General features: G+C 38.4%; 1 protein-coding gene across 2 annotated transcripts in view; it reads right to left on the reverse strand.

Annotated features, from left to right (window-relative positions):
- Positions 1–19250, reverse strand: part of med12 (mediator complex subunit 12) — a 37251-nt gene that overhangs the window by 4916 nt on the left and 13085 nt on the right. Inside the window, exons 16-37 of one of the 2 annotated variants that reach the window (XM_028458752.1) lie at positions 18337–18481; positions 17519–17637; positions 15643–15786; positions 15409–15572; positions 14442–14573; positions 13720–13947; positions 13478–13622; positions 11840–11960; positions 8740–8850; positions 8537–8650; positions 8320–8456; positions 7343–7522; positions 7116–7187; positions 6325–6485; positions 6032–6193; positions 5751–5952; positions 5033–5142; positions 4811–4946; positions 3694–3843; positions 3210–3572; positions 2960–3101; positions 1152–1366 (exon numbers count right to left, since the gene is read on the reverse strand). In XM_028458752.1, the coding sequence (XP_028314553.1) occupies positions 1152–1366; positions 2960–3101; positions 3210–3572; positions 3694–3843; positions 4811–4946; positions 5033–5142; positions 5751–5952; positions 6032–6193; positions 6325–6485; positions 7116–7187; positions 7343–7522; positions 8320–8456; positions 8537–8650; positions 8740–8850; positions 11840–11960; positions 13478–13622; positions 13720–13947; positions 14442–14573; positions 15409–15572; positions 15643–15786; positions 17519–17637; positions 18337–18481 (3453 nt within the window). Of the gene's footprint in view, positions 1–1151; positions 1367–2959; positions 3102–3209; positions 3573–3693; positions 3844–4810; positions 4947–5032; positions 5143–5750; positions 5953–6031; positions 6194–6324; positions 6486–7115; positions 7188–7342; positions 7523–8319; positions 8457–8536; positions 8651–8718; positions 8851–11839; positions 11961–13477; positions 13623–13719; positions 13948–14441; positions 14574–15408; positions 15573–15642; positions 15787–17518; positions 17638–18336; positions 18482–19250 lie in introns of both variants that reach the window. The other variant, XM_028458751.1, reaches the window with a different exon arrangement.

Here is a 19250-nt window from a genome sequence, read left to right on the forward strand (position 1 = left end):
GAAGGGTACAAAATAACTTCCAAAGAATAAATATAACATGGAACACAGTGAAGAGAGTAATCATCAAGTGGAGAAAATATGGTATGGCACAACAGTGACTTCATCAAGAACAGGACATCCGTACAAAAATGATGACAAGAAAGAAGGCAGTCAAGAGGCCGACAACAACATTGAAGGAGCTGCGGGAATTTCTGGCAAGCACTGGCTGTGTAGTACATGTTACAACAATCAATCTCCAGTCTTCTTCATATGTCTGGACTATGGGGTAGGGTGGCAAACCACAAGCCTTACCTTATGAAGAAAAACATCCAATGCAAAAACACATTTGAGGTCTCCCAAACGCATGTGGGAAAATGTGTTATGGTCCAATGAAACCAAGGTTGAACTTTTAATTCCAAAAGGTGTGTTTGGCACAAAAATTACACTGCTCATCACCAAAAGAACACCATACCTACAGTGAAGCATGGTGGTGGCAGCATCATGCTTTGGGGCTGTTTTTCTTCAGCTAGAACTGGGGCCTTAGTCTGGGTGGAGGGAATTATGAACAGTTCCAAATACCAGGCAGTGTTGACACAAAACCTTCAGGCTTCTGTTAGAAAGCTGAAGATGATGAGGAACTTTATCTTTCAACACGACAATGACCATAAGCACACAGCCAAATCATCAAAAGAATGGCTTCACCAGAATAAGGTTTTGGAATGGCCCAGCCAGAGTCCAGACCTGAATCCCACTGAACATCTGTGGGGTGAGCTGAAGAGGGCTGTGCACAGGAGATGCCCTCACAATCAGTCACATTTGGAGCAGTTTTGTAAAGAAGAGTGGGCAATTGCTTCATCAAGATGTGCCACACTGATAGACTCTTACCCAAAAAGACAGTGCTGTAATAAAAGCCAAAGGTGCTGCAACAAAATATTAGTTTAAGGGTGTGCATATTTATGCAACCTCATTCTCTCAGTTTTTTATTTTAACTTCATGTCCCTGAAAGGTTTCAGTTTGTTTTTCATTTGCATTGTACAGGTTATAGGTCACACCAGATATGTAGATTGAAAAAAAACCAACAAGCTCTGATCGCGTGTGTATTAAATAGCTGAGTGAGGCCTGAGTGTGGCTACTATGTGCTCTACCTGAATGGAAACTGTTGCCTGACTCACCAGTCTGACCTGAAGCTGATGCCTCAGTATCTGACCCTGTGGCATGCTGGGCTGGGGTTTGTAGCTCAGCTGGTACTGCTTGTCCATCCCCATCATGCCCGGCATGTTACCCTGCATCCCAGGCATCATGCCTGGGTAACTGGTCTGAGCCACCATCATCTTGTTCATCTGAGGGTTGCGAGCGGATCTGTACGGAGGCTCCAAACCGGGACCTCCTGGGCAAAATGAAAAATTAGTGCTTGATAAAAGCAAGACGGTAACCTATAACATCATATTTCTAGTGTATGTGTGGTGCAGAGCTGAGTCTCAGGGGTTCGACAGGGGTCAAGACACACAGTAAAAAAGATGTTAAACAAAATAAATCTCCATGATTAACTAGTTTACTCAAAGATAAATTACAATAACAATGTTAAATTTTAAAAAGTAAGTAGACCCCTGCCTTCTGCTGACCTGCCACTAGGAGGGAAATTCAAAAAATGCCTTGATTATGGGCGTTACTGCTGTAGCAGTAAGACACGCCCAGCTACGTTCAGGAACCGGTAATGCACAATGATGTGTCTGTAGACACACACACATAGCGAGTTCATAAGCTAAAATGTGTCACTACAACTTCAGGCACACAAAATCACAATGTGAAGCTCACAGACAGCCTCACAAACACCACTCAGCGGCAAACAGCCCCATTCTCGCGCACATAGCAATAAGATAGACACACGTCTGCGCACACGCAAGACAGACGGGAATACACTCATAGCATAGTGTCTGTAAATACACACATCGCTTGATGAACCCTCTGATTAGCGCAGAATCTGCTCTTTATAGAAGCACAGAGTCAAAAACTGCACCGCACACGAAACAGTGTGGCTGTCAATCAATGCTCACTGAGGGCAGGAAACCCTCTCCCTCCTCCCATGTTTTATAGGAGAGGCGGGGCCAACAGTGAAAGTTGATGACGCAGGGGAATCTGAAAGAATCTGTTTCAGCTAATAGCAAAATTCAGTTGTAATATTCAACCCTAAGAGGCCAGTATACCGGACATTTAACAGCTAAATACGCAAAATTAAAATATTTTTACTACAATGTGAAGTGTGGGACTAGGATCAATCAACAGCACTGCTTAATACCCAAATACATATGTATTCAGCAGAAAAAAGTTTGGGGTGCAGTAATTCTTTGAATATAAATGTATGAAAATTTAAATTTTATTTTTCTGATTGCAAAGGGTTCAGAGAATCAGTACTTTGATTAAGGTGTAAGAACCACAAATAGGGTTACTGCCTGTGTTTTTAGACACTTAAATAAAAAAATGAAGCATTTAACATCTAAAATTATTTCATTTGAGTGAAAATGCCACGAAATTCTCATTATAGTGTGTTTGCGTGTGTGAAATAAGTCCGTATGAATGTTTTTGCTTCCGTCCATCTACTCTTTTCATTATATCCATGTTTTTCAAGGCTCTAAATAAATAGTATAGCATGCGCAGAACAACCAGAATTAATTTAAAGCGTATACAAGATTGAGGAATAATTCCATTCGGAATGAAAATCAGAATAATCCAGCCACTTAATTCAGATTTAGGTTTAATTCAGAATGAGGTATTTACAAGGCCAGTTTAAAGAGGATTTAATTTTTAATCTGAATGAAAAGAGAATTAAGGCTCTCATGTAAATGTGGCCAGTGAGAAGTAGTAAAATTCAAACAGGAATGTGCTGCAGTTTGAGGCAAGAGTAAAAAAAAAAAAAAAGCACTTAATAAGAGATGGAAAAACTAGTAATATTAGAAAGCTGCCCCAGCATTAATTGACTCACCTGGAGGTAGAGGCTGGTTCTGTGTGTACATGCCCATGGTCTGTTGGTTGTATTGCAGTCTTCCATATGGGTGGTTCTGCATCAGGTCAGGTGGCATGTTTGCACTGTAGCTCACCCCGCTTGGAGGCCGGTTTACATAGTCCTGCCAATGAGAAAGATAATCATTTACATTTACCCAGAAGAAGCCTCATAACCTGTTTTTATTACAATCAGGGGTGCATTCAATTTCTTGAATGCACAGGTGACTGACCTCTGTCTTAGCAGATGGTGTTTTCTTCTTCTGTTTTGGTTTCTTTTTGTTTGAGTCTGAGGGCACAGCTGGTGGGTTCTTCTCTGGTTTCACCGCTTCCTTAATCTTCTCTGGTTCTTGGGAAACGGGTGTTAGGGGCTCCTCCTCCTCCGGGGGCAGTGGGAGCGGTTCCAGGTAGTAGCTTCGAGGTTTGGGCTTCAGATGTGTGTGATACAGCAGGAACCGCTGCTGTTCCTCAAATTTAGTGACTTTGCGATCGACGCGCACCGTACCGAACCAGCCCCAGGAGAGCGGAGCAGAGTGTTTCAGACCCTCAAAGACGTCCCACGGAGAAATCTTCTGCTTGGTCGACACTTGGAGTCCCTGTAGCAACAGACGGCAGCACAAACTATTATTTCAACCACTTTACCTTTGGTGATAAACTACAAAAACAACACTCAATAACGTCACGTGTATTCATCCCAGCACTCAGCTCAGTGTTTACCTCTTTTTCAAAGCCAGCGATCTTGTTTCCCTTTGTGTCGATCAGCGAGCCCTGAGGTTCACACGTTATGACGTCCCGAGTTTGTTTGGGCAGTGGCAGAAGCTGACGAACCTTTTCCAAACTTTCAGACTGACGATCTCCAAGTTCCTTCTGTGGAGATCAGAGACAAAATGTTGAGAAAACACTTGGAAAGAAATTGCTGTGATTATTTTGCTTTTTGATGCACTACTTTTTGTTAACAAAGCTCATTTCTGAGGATTGAAAAGCTGCTTTGGATGCATTTATTCTCCACAGATTGAAAAGCTTTAGACTATATAAAAAAATAAATTCACTTATACCAGGGATTTGCAGTAATTACTAGAATTCTTCCAATAATAGTCTTAATGTGCAAGTCATTTCAGTCACTTTATGACATTTAGACAACTATCAGAGATAGGGTCCAAAAGTTTGACACATGGTTAATTGTAGGCCTGGGCAATATGGACCAAAACTCATATCTCGATATTTTTTCCTCAAAATGGCAATATATGATATAAATCCTGATATTCTTCACTCAAAGTCAGACCAGAAAAAAACTTCTGGGTTAAATTTGTTGATGTAAAATGCCACACAGGTTCATTTATTAACAAACCGCTGCACAATATGTGCCACTTTTGGCTTTTCCTCCTCTAAGGGTCAGCACGTGTGAGTGAGTTCTGTAGTGTGGCTTGTTTAGGGGAAGGTTTGGATTAGGACGCACTCAGTGATCATCCAACTGTGCTTTTCATGTTCTGAGAAGTAGCAAAAGCAGCAACTTCAAAACGAGTATTTCAATACAAAATAAGATGTAAAATAAAAATATATCATAATAGGCAACAGTGTCATTTTTTATATCGACAAAATATAGATCTCGTTTTATCTTGATTTTAAATATATAGCCCAGGCCTAGTACTGACGGCACCGTGCTGAAGATATGCAATGTTCCTTTACTAAATTTTTTCTCCATCTTTCAAAAGAATGCTTTTATTTATATGATTCATCTGTTTGCATAAGCCACCATATAATCATTATACTGTAATCCCTGCTGTTTTCTGATGCTTTTCTACATCTCTCCAAAAGACAGATGAGGCCCTCTTACCCTGAGCTTTTTGACTAGGTTCATATAGGCTCTTTTATTCTCCTCCATGCTGCCCTGAGAGATGCAGGACATGTCAGCAGCCAATGTGCCATTGATCAGCACACTCAACATGTCCAGCACTGTAGTGAAGAGCTCACTGTGAAAGGGAAGCAGACATGTCAGTTACATTAAAACTGATCATCTGATCATTAATGCAGGTTTGCATGACTGTGATTGACTCACTTATTGGACTGCATGTCCACCGTGCCAGTGCTGATGATGTCGAGGAGAAGGACGGCCCACTCTGTGGTCTGCTGGGTGCTTCTCTGCACGGTGTCAAACATGCCGCCAACCTTAGATTGGAAACAGAGGACATTTCACGTCCCATTTTCAGTCAAAGGAAAAGTTCTGAATGATTTAAACAAACTCACTCAACTTTAGTTCAGGATCCCAACACAGAACAGTTTGATCTTAAGTGGGCCGGAGAATTTGTGCAGGAAAATTAGCAATTTCAACCTTGATGTGCCATAATTTGCACTTCCACATATAAATGATGTATAAATATTGACAATATCCAAGCAATAAGTGACAAACCAGCCTCTGCAGAATCTTCACTTTAATTTCCTTGATTTTGTGACCAATTTTTATTTAATTTGGAAAAACTGTTTAATAATTTGGCGAAAATTGCAGGTTTTTGGAAAAATTGAGGATTCCTTCAAAATGAAAAAATTGACTGTCATATAAGGATGGGGAAACTCTGATCTCTGTATTAATCTAACTCTGAAGGGGCTATGATATCTAGGACTGAATTAGTTGATAATTCACACAATGTTTCATGGTTAATATGTCATTTTCACTTTGCCGAATTGGAGCGTCTAAAGGATGATTTTGGCCCCGGGCCTTATGTTTGACACGTGATATAGTCAATATTGGTGTTATATGTTAGAAAATCGCAACTTACAAGATTGAGTCGAAGTTTCAAAGCCTCGTGCATCATCTGTTTGGCTTTGCAGTCGTCCTGGTACTGGTCCTCCCTCCAGTTGGTGACAATCTGCTGCACTTGGCTGTAGAGTGATGTGAGGAGGCCTTCCCTCTGTTCATCCTGCCCCTTCAGACAGGTCAGCACCAGTGAGAGGAACGGCTGCTGACTCAGCAGAGACATGCTGCCAAGAGGAAAACACGTTTTGATTTAAACTGAAGGTAATCTTGTCCAGAAGAGGGCCAGGGAATGTAGCCTCCTACCTTTTCTGTTTCTGTCTGTCTCTCTCCTTACGGGAGGAGGAGCCGAGGTGTTGTCCTTTCTCCAGCTCTTCTCCTGCAGCCTTCAGCACATGGCCCTGCACTGAAGTGGGCAGCTTGGCAATGAGTGGAGCCACGAGCCAGACGCCTGATCGCTCCGATGAGCTGTAGGACGACAATGCAGCAGAACGTTTCAACCACAATGTGCAAAGGTTTAGGAGACAAGTGTGTAAAGAATAAATGCAAAGATATATATATATATATACAGTATATTACAATAAAAGCAGCACACACACCTTAAAATCGGCTTCATTTTGCTTGTGGTGCTGTTGTTGGAGGCAGAGCCGCCTTGAACAGTTGCTCCGTTCCCTGAGAGGTTACTGGAGTTCATCTCAGCTGATTTCTGGAATACTTCGATGGTTGCCTTGGCAATGTTCTCCAAGAGAGAATACAACTCCTGTATGAAAAGAAGTTAAAAAAACAAGATATGAAACTATTTTATAAAATCAGTCAGTCACCCATGTAGCTCAAAACAATGAAAAATGCTACAAAGCAAAAAATAAATATAGAAGTAAAAATGGAATTTTTTTGGTTTGTAACCACATTTTTATATCACATCTTTCTGGTGACCCAGGAGACATTTTTCTCTCTAGAATTAGTTTTTGATCATGTTTGTTACACTGTGTTATAAATACAGAGTAACCAGGAATAGTGCACATAATGAAGTGAAAGTATAGAATACGTTTGTTTGAGATTATGTGTAGTAAAGAATAACAATTTATTAATGATGATAATAATAATAATAATAATAATAATAATAATAATAATAATAACATTCCATGACACTGAAAAAAGGACCAAGCGGGTCAGAAAATGGTTGGATGGATAAAAAAATTCAAAATAAAACCAAACATATGATTTTAATACATTTTACTTTTTTTTTTTTAATCAATTACTAGGCATCTCAGGCGACCCCATTTTTATTCATGTGGGGTTACCTCCCCAAGATTGAAAAACACTGAGGAAGCCCCACAAAAATTGTTAATCCCAAACAGATTTTCACAATGGAGTCGTGAACATCACTTACATTGTTTGTGCTCTGTTTGATCATCAGCTGCAGCTCCAGAGACGACTGTCTCATTGTCCATTGGTCCATGTTCTACAACAGAAATAGGAATATTTGAAAAGTGCTTTTCAAAATAAGCATTCTCATCAGCAACTTTAACCAGCAGAGGACAGCAGAGCATCACAGTTCACAGGAAAAATGATTTGTTTAAATCAGCTGGAAAGATCCATAATGTAGAGTTGTACTACCTGCAGTATGCGTTTGATACGCTGCCTCTGAGGGTTGTCTCCATCGTCGCTGTCCAGCTGTCGGTGAGGGTAACAAATGAGCTGCAGCAGCCGCTGGGCCTGGATGTTTACCAGCACCGGGTCCTGCAGTGCGCTGCTGTCCTCGGACAGAGACTTCAGGCAGCGCTCCCCCACCCATTCCTGAAGGGAGGGAAAAAGAGGGAAATATCATTAAAAGGATGATACGGTATTATCCTAGTCTATGACCTTCATATTCATGTGCTTTAGAGGCTCCTGGTACAGAAAATGATATATGTTATGTTATTATGTCCTTTATTGGCAAAAAGCTGTTTTCAAAAGTTCAGGTTGTATAAAAATTAACTGCCACTTTTATTGCCTTTAATGGGTGACGTCAACATATTTTAAACCAGTGCTTTTCAAAGTGTGTGGCGCCCCCTGTGGTGGGTAATGGTGGTGTGGCAGATGAGGCACGATAAACAGGAGGAAATTTTAGACTTCATGCCAATCTTCTTAATAGCCTTTCTTCATTGACAATAAAGACCATTATTACGAAACAAAACATCAATAGTACACACAAAGAAAGTAATAATGAGAAGCCTAAAAATGTAGCAGAAATTAAGAGCTTTAATTGATGAGACAAAACTTAACATGGAACTTTAACAAACAAAAAAATTCCTTTTTTTCCCTAAGCTTTTTGGCACATATTGCAAACAATTGTTCGTTATTTCCTGATTTCTTGACTACTGCACATTTACATTGTTTTTTTTATGCAGGTGATTAGTTTAATTTAGTTTTTGATTTATTATAAAATATGTTATTTGGTCCCTGTTAGTTGAATACATTTGAAAATGTGTTGTGTTTCATGATTATTTGGGTCAATTGGCACAGGTGGGGCTTGTCAGTTAATCTTCGTTGAAAGTGGGGAATACCCAAAAAAGTTGAAGACCCACTGTCTTCAACTCATCTCGTCTGCTTACCTGCTGGCAGATTGTCTTCAAAACATACTTGGCATAAACATCCAAGCTGGCCGTTTCTATGGAGACGTTTCGCCCATCAGATAAGTCATCAATGCCAGCGGGGTGAGAAAGTCCTGAGCCTCTCAGCTCAGCATCACCTGTAAAAAACAAACAATGAAAAATGTTTTAACTCCAACCTTTCCAAGTTTCCAGTACAATAACATGCAAAGATTCCCACCTAGCATGAAGACTGCCTTGAGGACAGCGAACACGGCTCCGACCACGATGCTGTTCTGAGAGGCAGCCAGCAGGTGGCGATCACACGACGATCGGATGGCGACCGAAGATTTCTCTGCAAAGATGCAACATCAGTATAAAAACCTCTTTGCACTCTTCTGATGCTTCAATGAAAGTGTTAACCTTTCCGGTAGCTTTTACAACCTGGCTTCACACATTCTTGAGGGACGGGGTTGCGCTGAGGCGTCTTAAAAAGGTGTAAAAGAATCCTGCAGGTGAGTCTGGCTCCGGGCTCTGAGTCTTGTTCACTGCATGCTGATGTTCAGATCAGAAAGATAAACATTCATCAGTATTGAAGTCTATCCACATGTTTTAGTTAGTCTGGGGAAGAACTAAGTGTTGCTGCTAATGTTAGTGCAGCAAAAGCAAAAGCAGCCTGGCTGAACGAGGCTTTGTCACCGCGCTGCAATAGAAAAGATTAAAGGACTGAAGACTGAGGCAATTCTCTGGCTGATGTATTGACAAACAGAGGCTTCATGGACCCAGATCAAACACTAGATTCAAGCAATGCATTATGAAGCTGGATATTCTTTATATGAGCCAGGGGGAAGTGCAATGCTCCAGGGCTATAATGTAGAATGCCTCTGAGTAGTGGGATACAGGTTCATACCAAACACCGCTATTCATTTTTTTTTTTTAACACTTCACTTGAACTTTTATACATTAAGCTGTCATTATTATGACATGACACCTGTGATTAGCATGAATAAGGTGACATAAAGGCTGTCATTAAGTGTCGTTCGTTACCCTAACCCCACTAGATGCCTCCACCCAACCCCAAAAATGCCAACATAGCTCCAAAGGTGTTGTAATTTAGTGAAAATTTAGCAGAGGTGACAAGTAAAGAAGTACAAATACTTTGTTACTGTACTTAAGTAGTTTTTTCTGTACTTCGAATATCTATTTTTGTTGACTTTTTACTTTTACTCCTTACTTTTTTAAACAAATATCTGTACATTCTACTCCTGACATTTTAAAAATGAGTTCGTTACTTTCCAGCAAAATGTTGGTAGTTTGTGCTTTTTCAGTTTGGCAGGTCCCTTAGTTTTATAGTTAACTTTTTCAAGTTTTAAAAATGTTTTTAACTTAAAGCTAGGGTAGGCGATTTTCTCCAGATACACTTTTTAAGTTTCTGGTTGAAATTGTCTTTATGACATGACAGAAATTAAGATCTTATGTGCTCTGAAAAAGGAACATAAGTAATGACTTCGACCAATTTTTTAAACAATCATGTCTCCCTTTTTCCCTGCTCGTTCTCGACTCCTCGCATGCACGAGTTCACACTGAAAGTACATCAGTACGCCGCTGACAGAGTTAAAAGAGAGTATCTGGTCATGTTTTTTAACATATATCATGGTAAAGTTTATTGTTACTTACTTCTGAATGAGACATGAGAAAACAAAGTTTCTACACAATACAAGCGATGAGCTGAGCTCCTCTTCTGCAGCAGTTGTGCTTGTGCATGTGAGTGAGATGGAGCACGGGGGGAGGGGGGTAAAGAAGGAGCCATCGTGGAGACTACATTCAAAATCATGCTAGCTTTTGAAAATCACCTATCCTACCTTTAAAGCTGCTCTGGATTTACTAGAGCATTTGCATTCTTTTTCTTCTCTCTCTTTCATTTACATATTGTATCTATAATGTGTACTAAATTATCCAGGTGTCCATAAAGGGTAACAGATTTAATGTATTTCTATGTACCAGTATTCTATAAGTTCTTAAAAACATTTAACTTTTATTGAGCAATTTGCACTTTTTTTTTCTTGAGACATTTTATTTACAAATTGAATTCATTATGAGTGCTAAAATCTCCAGGTGTTCAAAGGTAACATATTTAACTTGTTTCCATGTATCCTACCAGTTTTCTACAAGTTCTTAAAAAAATAAAAGATATGGAATTTTCTGGTTTAATAATTCTTTCTTATTATTGAAGGGACATTTGTTTTACTTTTAACTTTTTCACATAAGTGCATTTAGGAGCATGTACTTTTTTACTTTTACTCAAGTAAGGGAGCAACTTCAATACTTTTACCAGAGTTTTCATTTACCACAAGACGAGTGATTTTATAGCCACACATGACATTGGGAAAAGCGACGTCATGGAACGCAACGCCATGGGACATTCTTTGAGAGGGGACTGTTTTGCAGTTGCACTACGCAAGAAGGACATCAACCATGGTTGGAAAGTCTGGCAACATACAGTACATACTCAGCTCTGCTGCTCATCACACAAATGTATGCTCCTAACACCTTTTAAAAAAGGAAATAAACAGGCCTTCCAACAATTTATCATTTATTGCAAAGAAGCATTGTAGAAATTATCTATTGGCCTGCATCAATATATTATTATACATATATATATATATATATAAATTATTTTTATTGTGGTTATTTTCCAGGGTCTTTTTAAATCATTTTTTATTTATTTCATTCAATCGTAGTATTTGTTATCCATGTGTTAATAATAAATGGGTTGGTTTTTCTCAAACCCACTGTTGCTGTCTCTTGCCATCCCACATCATTGGCATTTCAAACGCACTGCGTGAGAGTCAGCATCAGAGTCTGAGTAAACCGACCTACCTCAACGAACACTTTCACTCCTACATCACTACATATCTTAGTCACGTCTCCTCTGGCTCCAACCCCTTCTCCCTCCCAGCGGTTGGCAGTAGGAGGCGTGCCGTAAGGGCAGCCCCATACTGTGGCTGACCTACAAACTACCCATCCTAAAGATCCATTCCCTGTGCTAAACATGCTGTTGTATTGAACTGAATTTTAATGTTGTGTGTTTGATGGTTGTTGCAATGTTTGCTGAAATGTTTTTTCACGATCGCAAACTCCGCCCCTCTCTACAGGGGCCCAGTTTGGTTTTTTGCCTTTTTACCTCTTCTTCTTACCCATTGTTTCATATTTCTCATCTATGAAATGGACCGCTGTCGTTGTGGCTGCTCTCCAGTACCTGTCCCCCATGTGATAAGTTATTGTCTTTCATGTTTCTTGGTCGTGATGGAACTGAAACTGAATTGCCCCTTGTTGACAAAAGTATATTCATGCTAATGTATCAGAATATTGGCCAGTTCTCCTACAACAAACGTCCTTACTTTTTGTGATAAGTTTACTTATCCCTCTAATATATCTGCATTACGTGACCATTTATTTGAAGACAAAACAATCACAACAAATTTGCACAGATTTGCTCTGTACTGTAATGTTTGGATGCTTCCAAATGACCCGCCCCTCTTACCCGCATTGAGGAGGGAGGGAATGGCCACACAACGAACCAGGTCCTCCAGGAGCAAACACTGTCTGGCGATAAGGATGGCTACAAAGGTTGCCAGAGAATCATGAAATGACAAATCGCTAACCTAAAAAACACAAGCACAGAGGACATAAATTAGAAAAAAAGACTCTGTATAAACAGAGAAGTCATGAACATCAAAAGGCTCCAATGTCCGTCATGTAATAAGTTTGGTTACTTGGAGTGAGTGAGTGAGTGAGTGAGTGTAACTGTGTAGGAGATATCTACCAGGGTTTGGGTCAATTACATTTTTCAATTACAATTACACCTTCAACTGTCCATGTTAAATTACAACTCAATTATGATGAAGTTGACTGGTATTTTAATTGTAATGGGAAAAAATGCCTATTATTACTCTTCCCCTGAAAGCCAATTACAATTACATTCTCAATTACTTAAGTTAAAATTCAATTCATCACAATTACTGAGCCTGAAATAAATAAGCCAATAAAACATATCCTTCCTCTTGTGTTAGCATCTCTTATGATAATGGGCCGGTTTTGATCCATGTATTAAATCAGCTGTAAAATATCCTAAAAATGTTTATCATCAAATTTCCATCTCTTGGTTATCTTGTTAGGCTTCATAATCCATTAAAATATTGCCATTATTATTTTTGGTGTGGGTGTCTGAGCCAATTTTGTGTCAGTGTACCCCCTAGATTTATTTTTTATTAATTTTTTTATTGGTAAAATGCTCCTCAAAGAACTGACAGGTAAACTTGATATGAAACATATTTTAATCATTACGTACAGTATGTGTAAGACATAAAACAATAACATGGTGCCCCAGTTTTGCCTTTAATTAAATTAATTTATCAAAAATCCATGTCAATTACAATTACAAAGTAAATTATGTGAATTTCATTATGATTACAACAGCAACAGATTTTTTTTTAATTACAATTACAAATATAATTATGTCGTACTGGTAATTCATGATCAGTTGGTTCAATTATAACTGTATTCACGTAATTGATAATTAATTACACAAATGATGTAATTGTACTTGTAAATGTAAGTGAAAGAATCTGTTGCTGTTGTAATAATAATTGACTTGAAGTTCAGATAATTGACTTTTTAACTGTAATTGACATGAAAATTCTATAAAAACTGTCAATTAAAATTTATTTAAAGGCAAAACTGGGGAACTATGTTACAGTTCTATGGCTTACACATACATAATATATGTTTCATATCAAGTTTTCCCTGTTCTCTTAAGTAGCATTTTACTATTAAAAAAAAGATTTAAATTGAGGGATATATTGACAGAAAAAAGGCTCAGACGACCACACCAAAAATATTAATAACAATATTTTATTGGATTAGGAAGCCTAACATAAAGATGAGAAACAAATTAGATGATAGATCATACTTTTTGGTGTATTTTACAGCTGATTTAAGACTTGGGTCAAAACTGACTAATTGAACTTCAGTAATTGAGAATGTAATTGTAATTGACCTTCAGGGAGACAATAACAATTGTAATTGGAAAAAAAGCAGGTCACCGTAATCATAATTGCATTGTAATTGAACATGGCTAATTGAATATCTGCAAAAAACTGGCAAAGTAGCCGCTACTTACATCGACGTTGCACAGCAGGTCATTAAAGCCACAGTTTCCATTGTTAGATGAGCAGCAGAGGGCTTTGAGAATGCCGAGCCACTCTGCGCTCAAGGAGGGACAATACGCCGTCAGCTCGGCGCACAGGATCCCAATATCATTCACCCTGACAACACAACACATGAAACGTGACTGCAGGTTAACAAAAGCAATCCATCTCCAGACGTCTACTAAATAAAATGAGGGGGTAAGGGTGAACTCACCGCTCTGGGTCTCTGTGGTCCACGCACACGTCCATGAGCACGTTGCAGACGAAGCTGTAGCGGTTGGCCGGACTGTCGTTCAGGATCTTGCCCACCATGGAGTGGTTGAAGTTGTGCGCTGAGGGGTTGGCGATGGCCTCCATCATGAAGACGGGATCCCACAGCATGTTGGAGTCAGAGGGGTCGATGTTGCAGTAAATAGAGTTCTTCACTTTGGAGCAGAACTCGCTGAGATTACAACCAGGAAGAGAAAAACAAAAGATAGTCCATAAATGAGAAAAGAAAAACTTACAGAATACATTTTATCTATACATGTTATTAGAGTCAGGCTGCACAAGTCATTGAATTTTAATCGTGATCACAATTTTGGTTGCCACGATTAAATTAACCTGATTGTCAGCAATATTTACATTTAAAATACTGGCTCTGCACTCTGTAATAATGTATTTATTCTGTTTGCCTTTGGTACATTTTTAATTCTTGGGTTAATTTTTTTTGTTTATTATTATTATTCAAAGCTTAATTTTTCACTGTAAACTGTACACATATTGTTTGTTTAAAAACACTGATTTTTTTTCAAACATGATGAATAATTGTGATTATAATCCTGATTACAATATTGATCAAAATAATTATCATTTTGGCCATAATCATGCAGCCCAATATTAGAGTATGTGCTACAACGGCCATCTTTATGGACGGAAAGGCTTTTTGATTCCCACCTAAAGATCTCTCCAAACTTATTTTTAAGGTGACTGCAGGAGGTGTAGAGGTCATACAGGTAGGCCAGGATGCAGCGCTCAGCAGATGAACAGTCGGCAGGATTTACCCCAGGCTTCACCACAATACGCAACCTGAAAACATCAGAGAGACAAAACCATTACTCATTATTCAACTAAATGTTTTATGTTATTCCTTTGTTTGATTAAATATCTATCCCATGTCTTCACAATAAAGAGAAACAGAGATAATCTGTTGTAAATCAAATGTTCAGATAAAATATTAAACATGCTGTCAAGGCAAAAACTGCTAATAATAAATCTACTTTAGTAATGATCAGCCATGACTGGAACTAGATTAGAATTACTCCAAAAGAAAAATTTCGGAGAGCAGGGGTTCTTAACCTCAGGGTCAGGACCTCACTTGGAGTCGCAAGATGCCTTCAAGAAACTACGAAAATTTTCTGAACAATTTGAGAATTTTTCTCTATTTTTACCCTTTTTCTGCAACTGCACAAAACCTGCCATATTTCAACCCTAATCACTTTTCTTGCCATATTTTGGCTCCTTTTAATACATTTTTGCTACATTACTCCCATTACTCATTTATACTTCATGCTTATTTATTTGTTAAATGACATTACCCCAAACCCCCTCTCCTGCCACTTTTGAACTCTTCTGACCACTTTTGCAAATTTTAACCAATTTTCATGTTTTTTAAAATCCCATTTCACCATCTTTTCCACCATTTTTGGTCACTTTTAACCCATTTTATTTCTAATTAAAAACAAGGATTTACATCTTTAAGATGGCTATATACTATGGCACAAATAATAAACTTCCTGGATAACAGTAGATATTATCCAGATAAATGAACCTCTGAAACCTTTATTTTGGCTGTCGCGGGCTGAAAAGGTTGAAAAACACTGCCATGAAGCATTGTGCAGACAAAACCCTACGCATGACGCACCCGTCAAAAACTTGTGCCGTCTGCTCCGGGTTGAGAATGAGGCAGGAGTGATATCTCCTCAGCACGGCCACAATGCACAGACACAAGCTGGTTGTGTAGCTGCCGACAAGACTCGACGACTTGAGCAGCAGCTCGGCCTCCACTAGACTCAACTCATTCAGGAGCTGCTCAGAACAAACGAGGCTGATTAAACTGAGCTGCAGGTTGAAATGTGAGCCATGAGGCTGTTAGTACCTGGATAGCAAAGTCTATGAGGCCACTGATGTTGAGGGAGTACTCCATGAGGTCAAAGATGAACTGAATGTGCTGGACCAGAGGCAGGTGGTAGGACATTCCTAAAGCAAAGCTGGTGATCTGCTCCAGCACATTTCTGGACACCTGCAATCATTAAACAATACAGATAAAACCACAGAAAAGAATACTTTGGTTAGTCGTACAGTCTAACAACTGATTACAAAAACATTTATATTTTTAAATGACATCTAACAGAACTATTGTTTTTTCATTGTCAGGTTATAAGGGATCAGGGATAAGAATACGTATGAATTTATTCAATATGCAGATGTGACTAAAAGACAAAGCACCGACAATAAGAGACAGATATCAGTCCCTGCAGAAGCTTCACTTTTGTGACCAAATTGTTATTTCATTTGGGAAAATTTAATGAATAATTTAAGAAAAATTATAGAATTTTGGAAAAATTGAGATTACTTACAATTTGATATTAAAAATGGCTGTCATCATGTGATATAGACATGGGAAAACTGAGTTCTTGAAAAAATTGAGGGACAGATATCTGCAACTGAATTAGATGGTGATTCATGCAATGCTTTATACACATACTTTCTCCTAATGCCTTAATTGAGTGCTTCAAAGGGCCAGATTTGGCCCCCGGGCCTTGAGTTTGACACTTGGATCAAAGGATGTAAAAAAGTTTTTTCATAAAATTTTACAGTAGATTTTTCTGTAATCATGTTACAGTTCTATGTCTTACACATAAGTAGGTAATTATTACTAAAACCTGTTTCAGATCAAGTTTACCCGTCAGTTCTCTTGAGGATCATTTTACCATTTAAAAAAAATTTGAAATCGAGGGGTATACGACCAGAAAAAAGGCTCAGTCGCCCCACACCAAAAACATTAATACCAACATTTTCATGGATAAGGAAGCCTAACAAGGTAACCAAGAGATATAAAAATAAATAAAAAATTAGATGATAGATAATATTTTTTTGTGTATTTTACAGCTGATTTAAAACATGGGTCAAAACTGGCCCATTATAATAAGAGATGCTAACAGAGAGCTAACACAAGAGGAAGGTTAAGTTTTATGGGCCAATTTATTAAAGGCTCAGTAATTGTGATGAATTGTAATTTAACTTTAGTAATCAAAAACAATAACTGTAAATTACTTTCACGGGAAAATTTATATTTTAATTGAAATTGGGAAAAAACCAGGTCAACCTAATTGTAATTGAGTTGTAATTGAACTTGGCTAATTGCAGGCAGAATTGTTATTTAACTTTAGTAATTGAGAACATAACTATAACTGACTTTCAGGGGAAAAATAATAATATAATTGTAACTGGAAAAAACAAAGGTCAACCTAATTGTAATTGAGTTGTAATTGAACTTGGATAATTGAAGGCAGAATTGTAATTTTAAAATGTAATTGACCCCAATCCTGGACTATGATAAGTAGATGAGTGGATCTTTGGGACTTCATGCTGGATACAATCACTGCTCTAATTTATGATGAGCTTATGCACTAAAATAACTTACAATTAGCTTTTGTTCTGAGACAATGCTGTGGAAAATTGAGATTTTATCCATTTTCAATTATTTGGAGTCATCACTGCTTGCACTCGTTTTATTACCGACAGAGCTCTTTGCTCTAATGTGAGGCTCCTGACATTATGTATGAGGTTGAAATTGGCCTGTGGCATTCTTCAGGAAAAATGAGATAAATTGAATTAGTTTTACACACCCAAATGAATAGTTTCAGAGTTCTACTGCCATTCTAATTATAAAGAATTTGGAAGACCTCTAAACAGTCAAAGCCTAACACCAAGGACAGAGAAAACTGACAGAATTGGCATCCCGCTCTGACCTGGGAGGTGACCTGGTGCTGGTCAAAATGGGAGAGATGTTGGAATTTGGAGAAGATATCCTCTGCAGTGGGAAATGCTTCAGGCTTGCTCCTCTTCCTCTTCTGCCCTTCCTCTCCCCCTGTGTGTGGAACAGAGAAACAGGAAACAATAAGTGTAGAAGCAACGACGCATGACAAGTCACAGGATCATTTTCCAGTCTGCTGAGCAGGTCAGCCAAAAGAATCCAGTTAAATCCATGGTGTGGCATCTTATTTTCTGCCTCCATTAGTCTGTGATGCTAAAGACACGGCGATGAAGGCTCTTTAAAGTCGGGGCAAAGTGATTCAGACACAGCTGTTAGCTGAAGGTCATCGCAAGATGGCAAGAACGTGCTGCAAAACAGCCCAACCTCCACAAATACAACCCCGGATGCCTTAAATCACCTTAATAAGGTCACATGTACCAGAGATAAAGTGTCTGTGAGCAGCTGAAAGCTATTAGCATAGAAATTGGGTGTGAAGAAGACTGAGCGATGCACGTCTTGAAGGGTGATTAAAGGAGGGACAGAAAACCAGGATTTTTACAGAAGGGCAAGAGATTGAAATAAAAAGAGAAAGTTTTCAAAGATCAGAAATATCAATTAGATAATAACACCTAGAGTAACTATAACCGTCCAAATCAAGCGAGTATTGCTTAATAATGCTACAGCAAATATAAAAACAAAAAGATAGTTTTAAAAGCAGGAAAAGTAATTTGTGAAAAGTAATCAGAAAGGAGGAAGAAGAACTTGACAATCTGGATATGTGGGGAATTCAGCCAATATCTATCAATTGTTCACCTGTCTCTGCTGTGCTTTTCCGGTTGAGCATCTTCAAGATGTCTTTGGTAATCTTCTTGATGGCGTGTCGGGCCTCGTCTCGGAGTTTGCCGACGCCGTAGAGCACGACCAGGCGCTGATTGCACTCATGACTGGCACTCTCCTCCTGAAAGCCAACAGTGATTATTAACAGGATGCATACAATAATTGGAGCAGCAAATGCATGCAGAAATGAATTTGACGTGAGCCTGAGCAGAGCTTAAAGTAAGATCACATTGTACTACATACCTGGATTTAGTCAGCGTAAGTTTTCAAAGTTGTACCTGCAACTTTTTTGTAAATCCTCAACAACCCAGGTCCTCTATTTGAACTCTTTTTATTTAATAATTTAGCACACATTAAAGAAGAAACAACATTAAAGGTGTAAGGAGGGAATAAAACTAACTGGAGCTGACAGAGCAAATTTGTTTGAATGTGAAATTAATCTTAAAACCCTTTACTGAATAATACATAATTTATTGAGATGGGTGGGATATGAGGCTGCCCAGACCATATTACAAAAATTTAGATAAGGAAATAAAAAGCTGTAGTATAAAGTTAAATGAGGAGAGGAAGTAATTAAAGTCGTAATATACCAGTCATCTTTCACAGTTCTTTTGCAAACGAAGTCAATGTGATTTGACCAATTAAGTCTTTTGTCAACTAATATTGTGGTTATCACTTGCAAAATTTCAGATCCATTAAAGAAAAAGATCATGAAGTTGGATTTATGTATGTTATTAATTTATTGAGTTGAAACCATTTAGAGATCGAAGATAGCTCATCATTTATAGATTTTATCAAGCGATTAAAGCCATTGTGAGTTGTTATAATATATATATATATCTACTCCTGTGCACAGAACTAATTACCAATGATCTAAGACACAATAAATT

This window comes from Gouania willdenowi, chromosome 10 (genome assembly GCF_900634775.1).
Source record: "Gouania willdenowi chromosome 10, fGouWil2.1, whole genome shotgun sequence".
NCBI lineage: Eukaryota > Metazoa > Chordata > Actinopteri > Blenniiformes > Gobiesocidae > Gouania > Gouania willdenowi.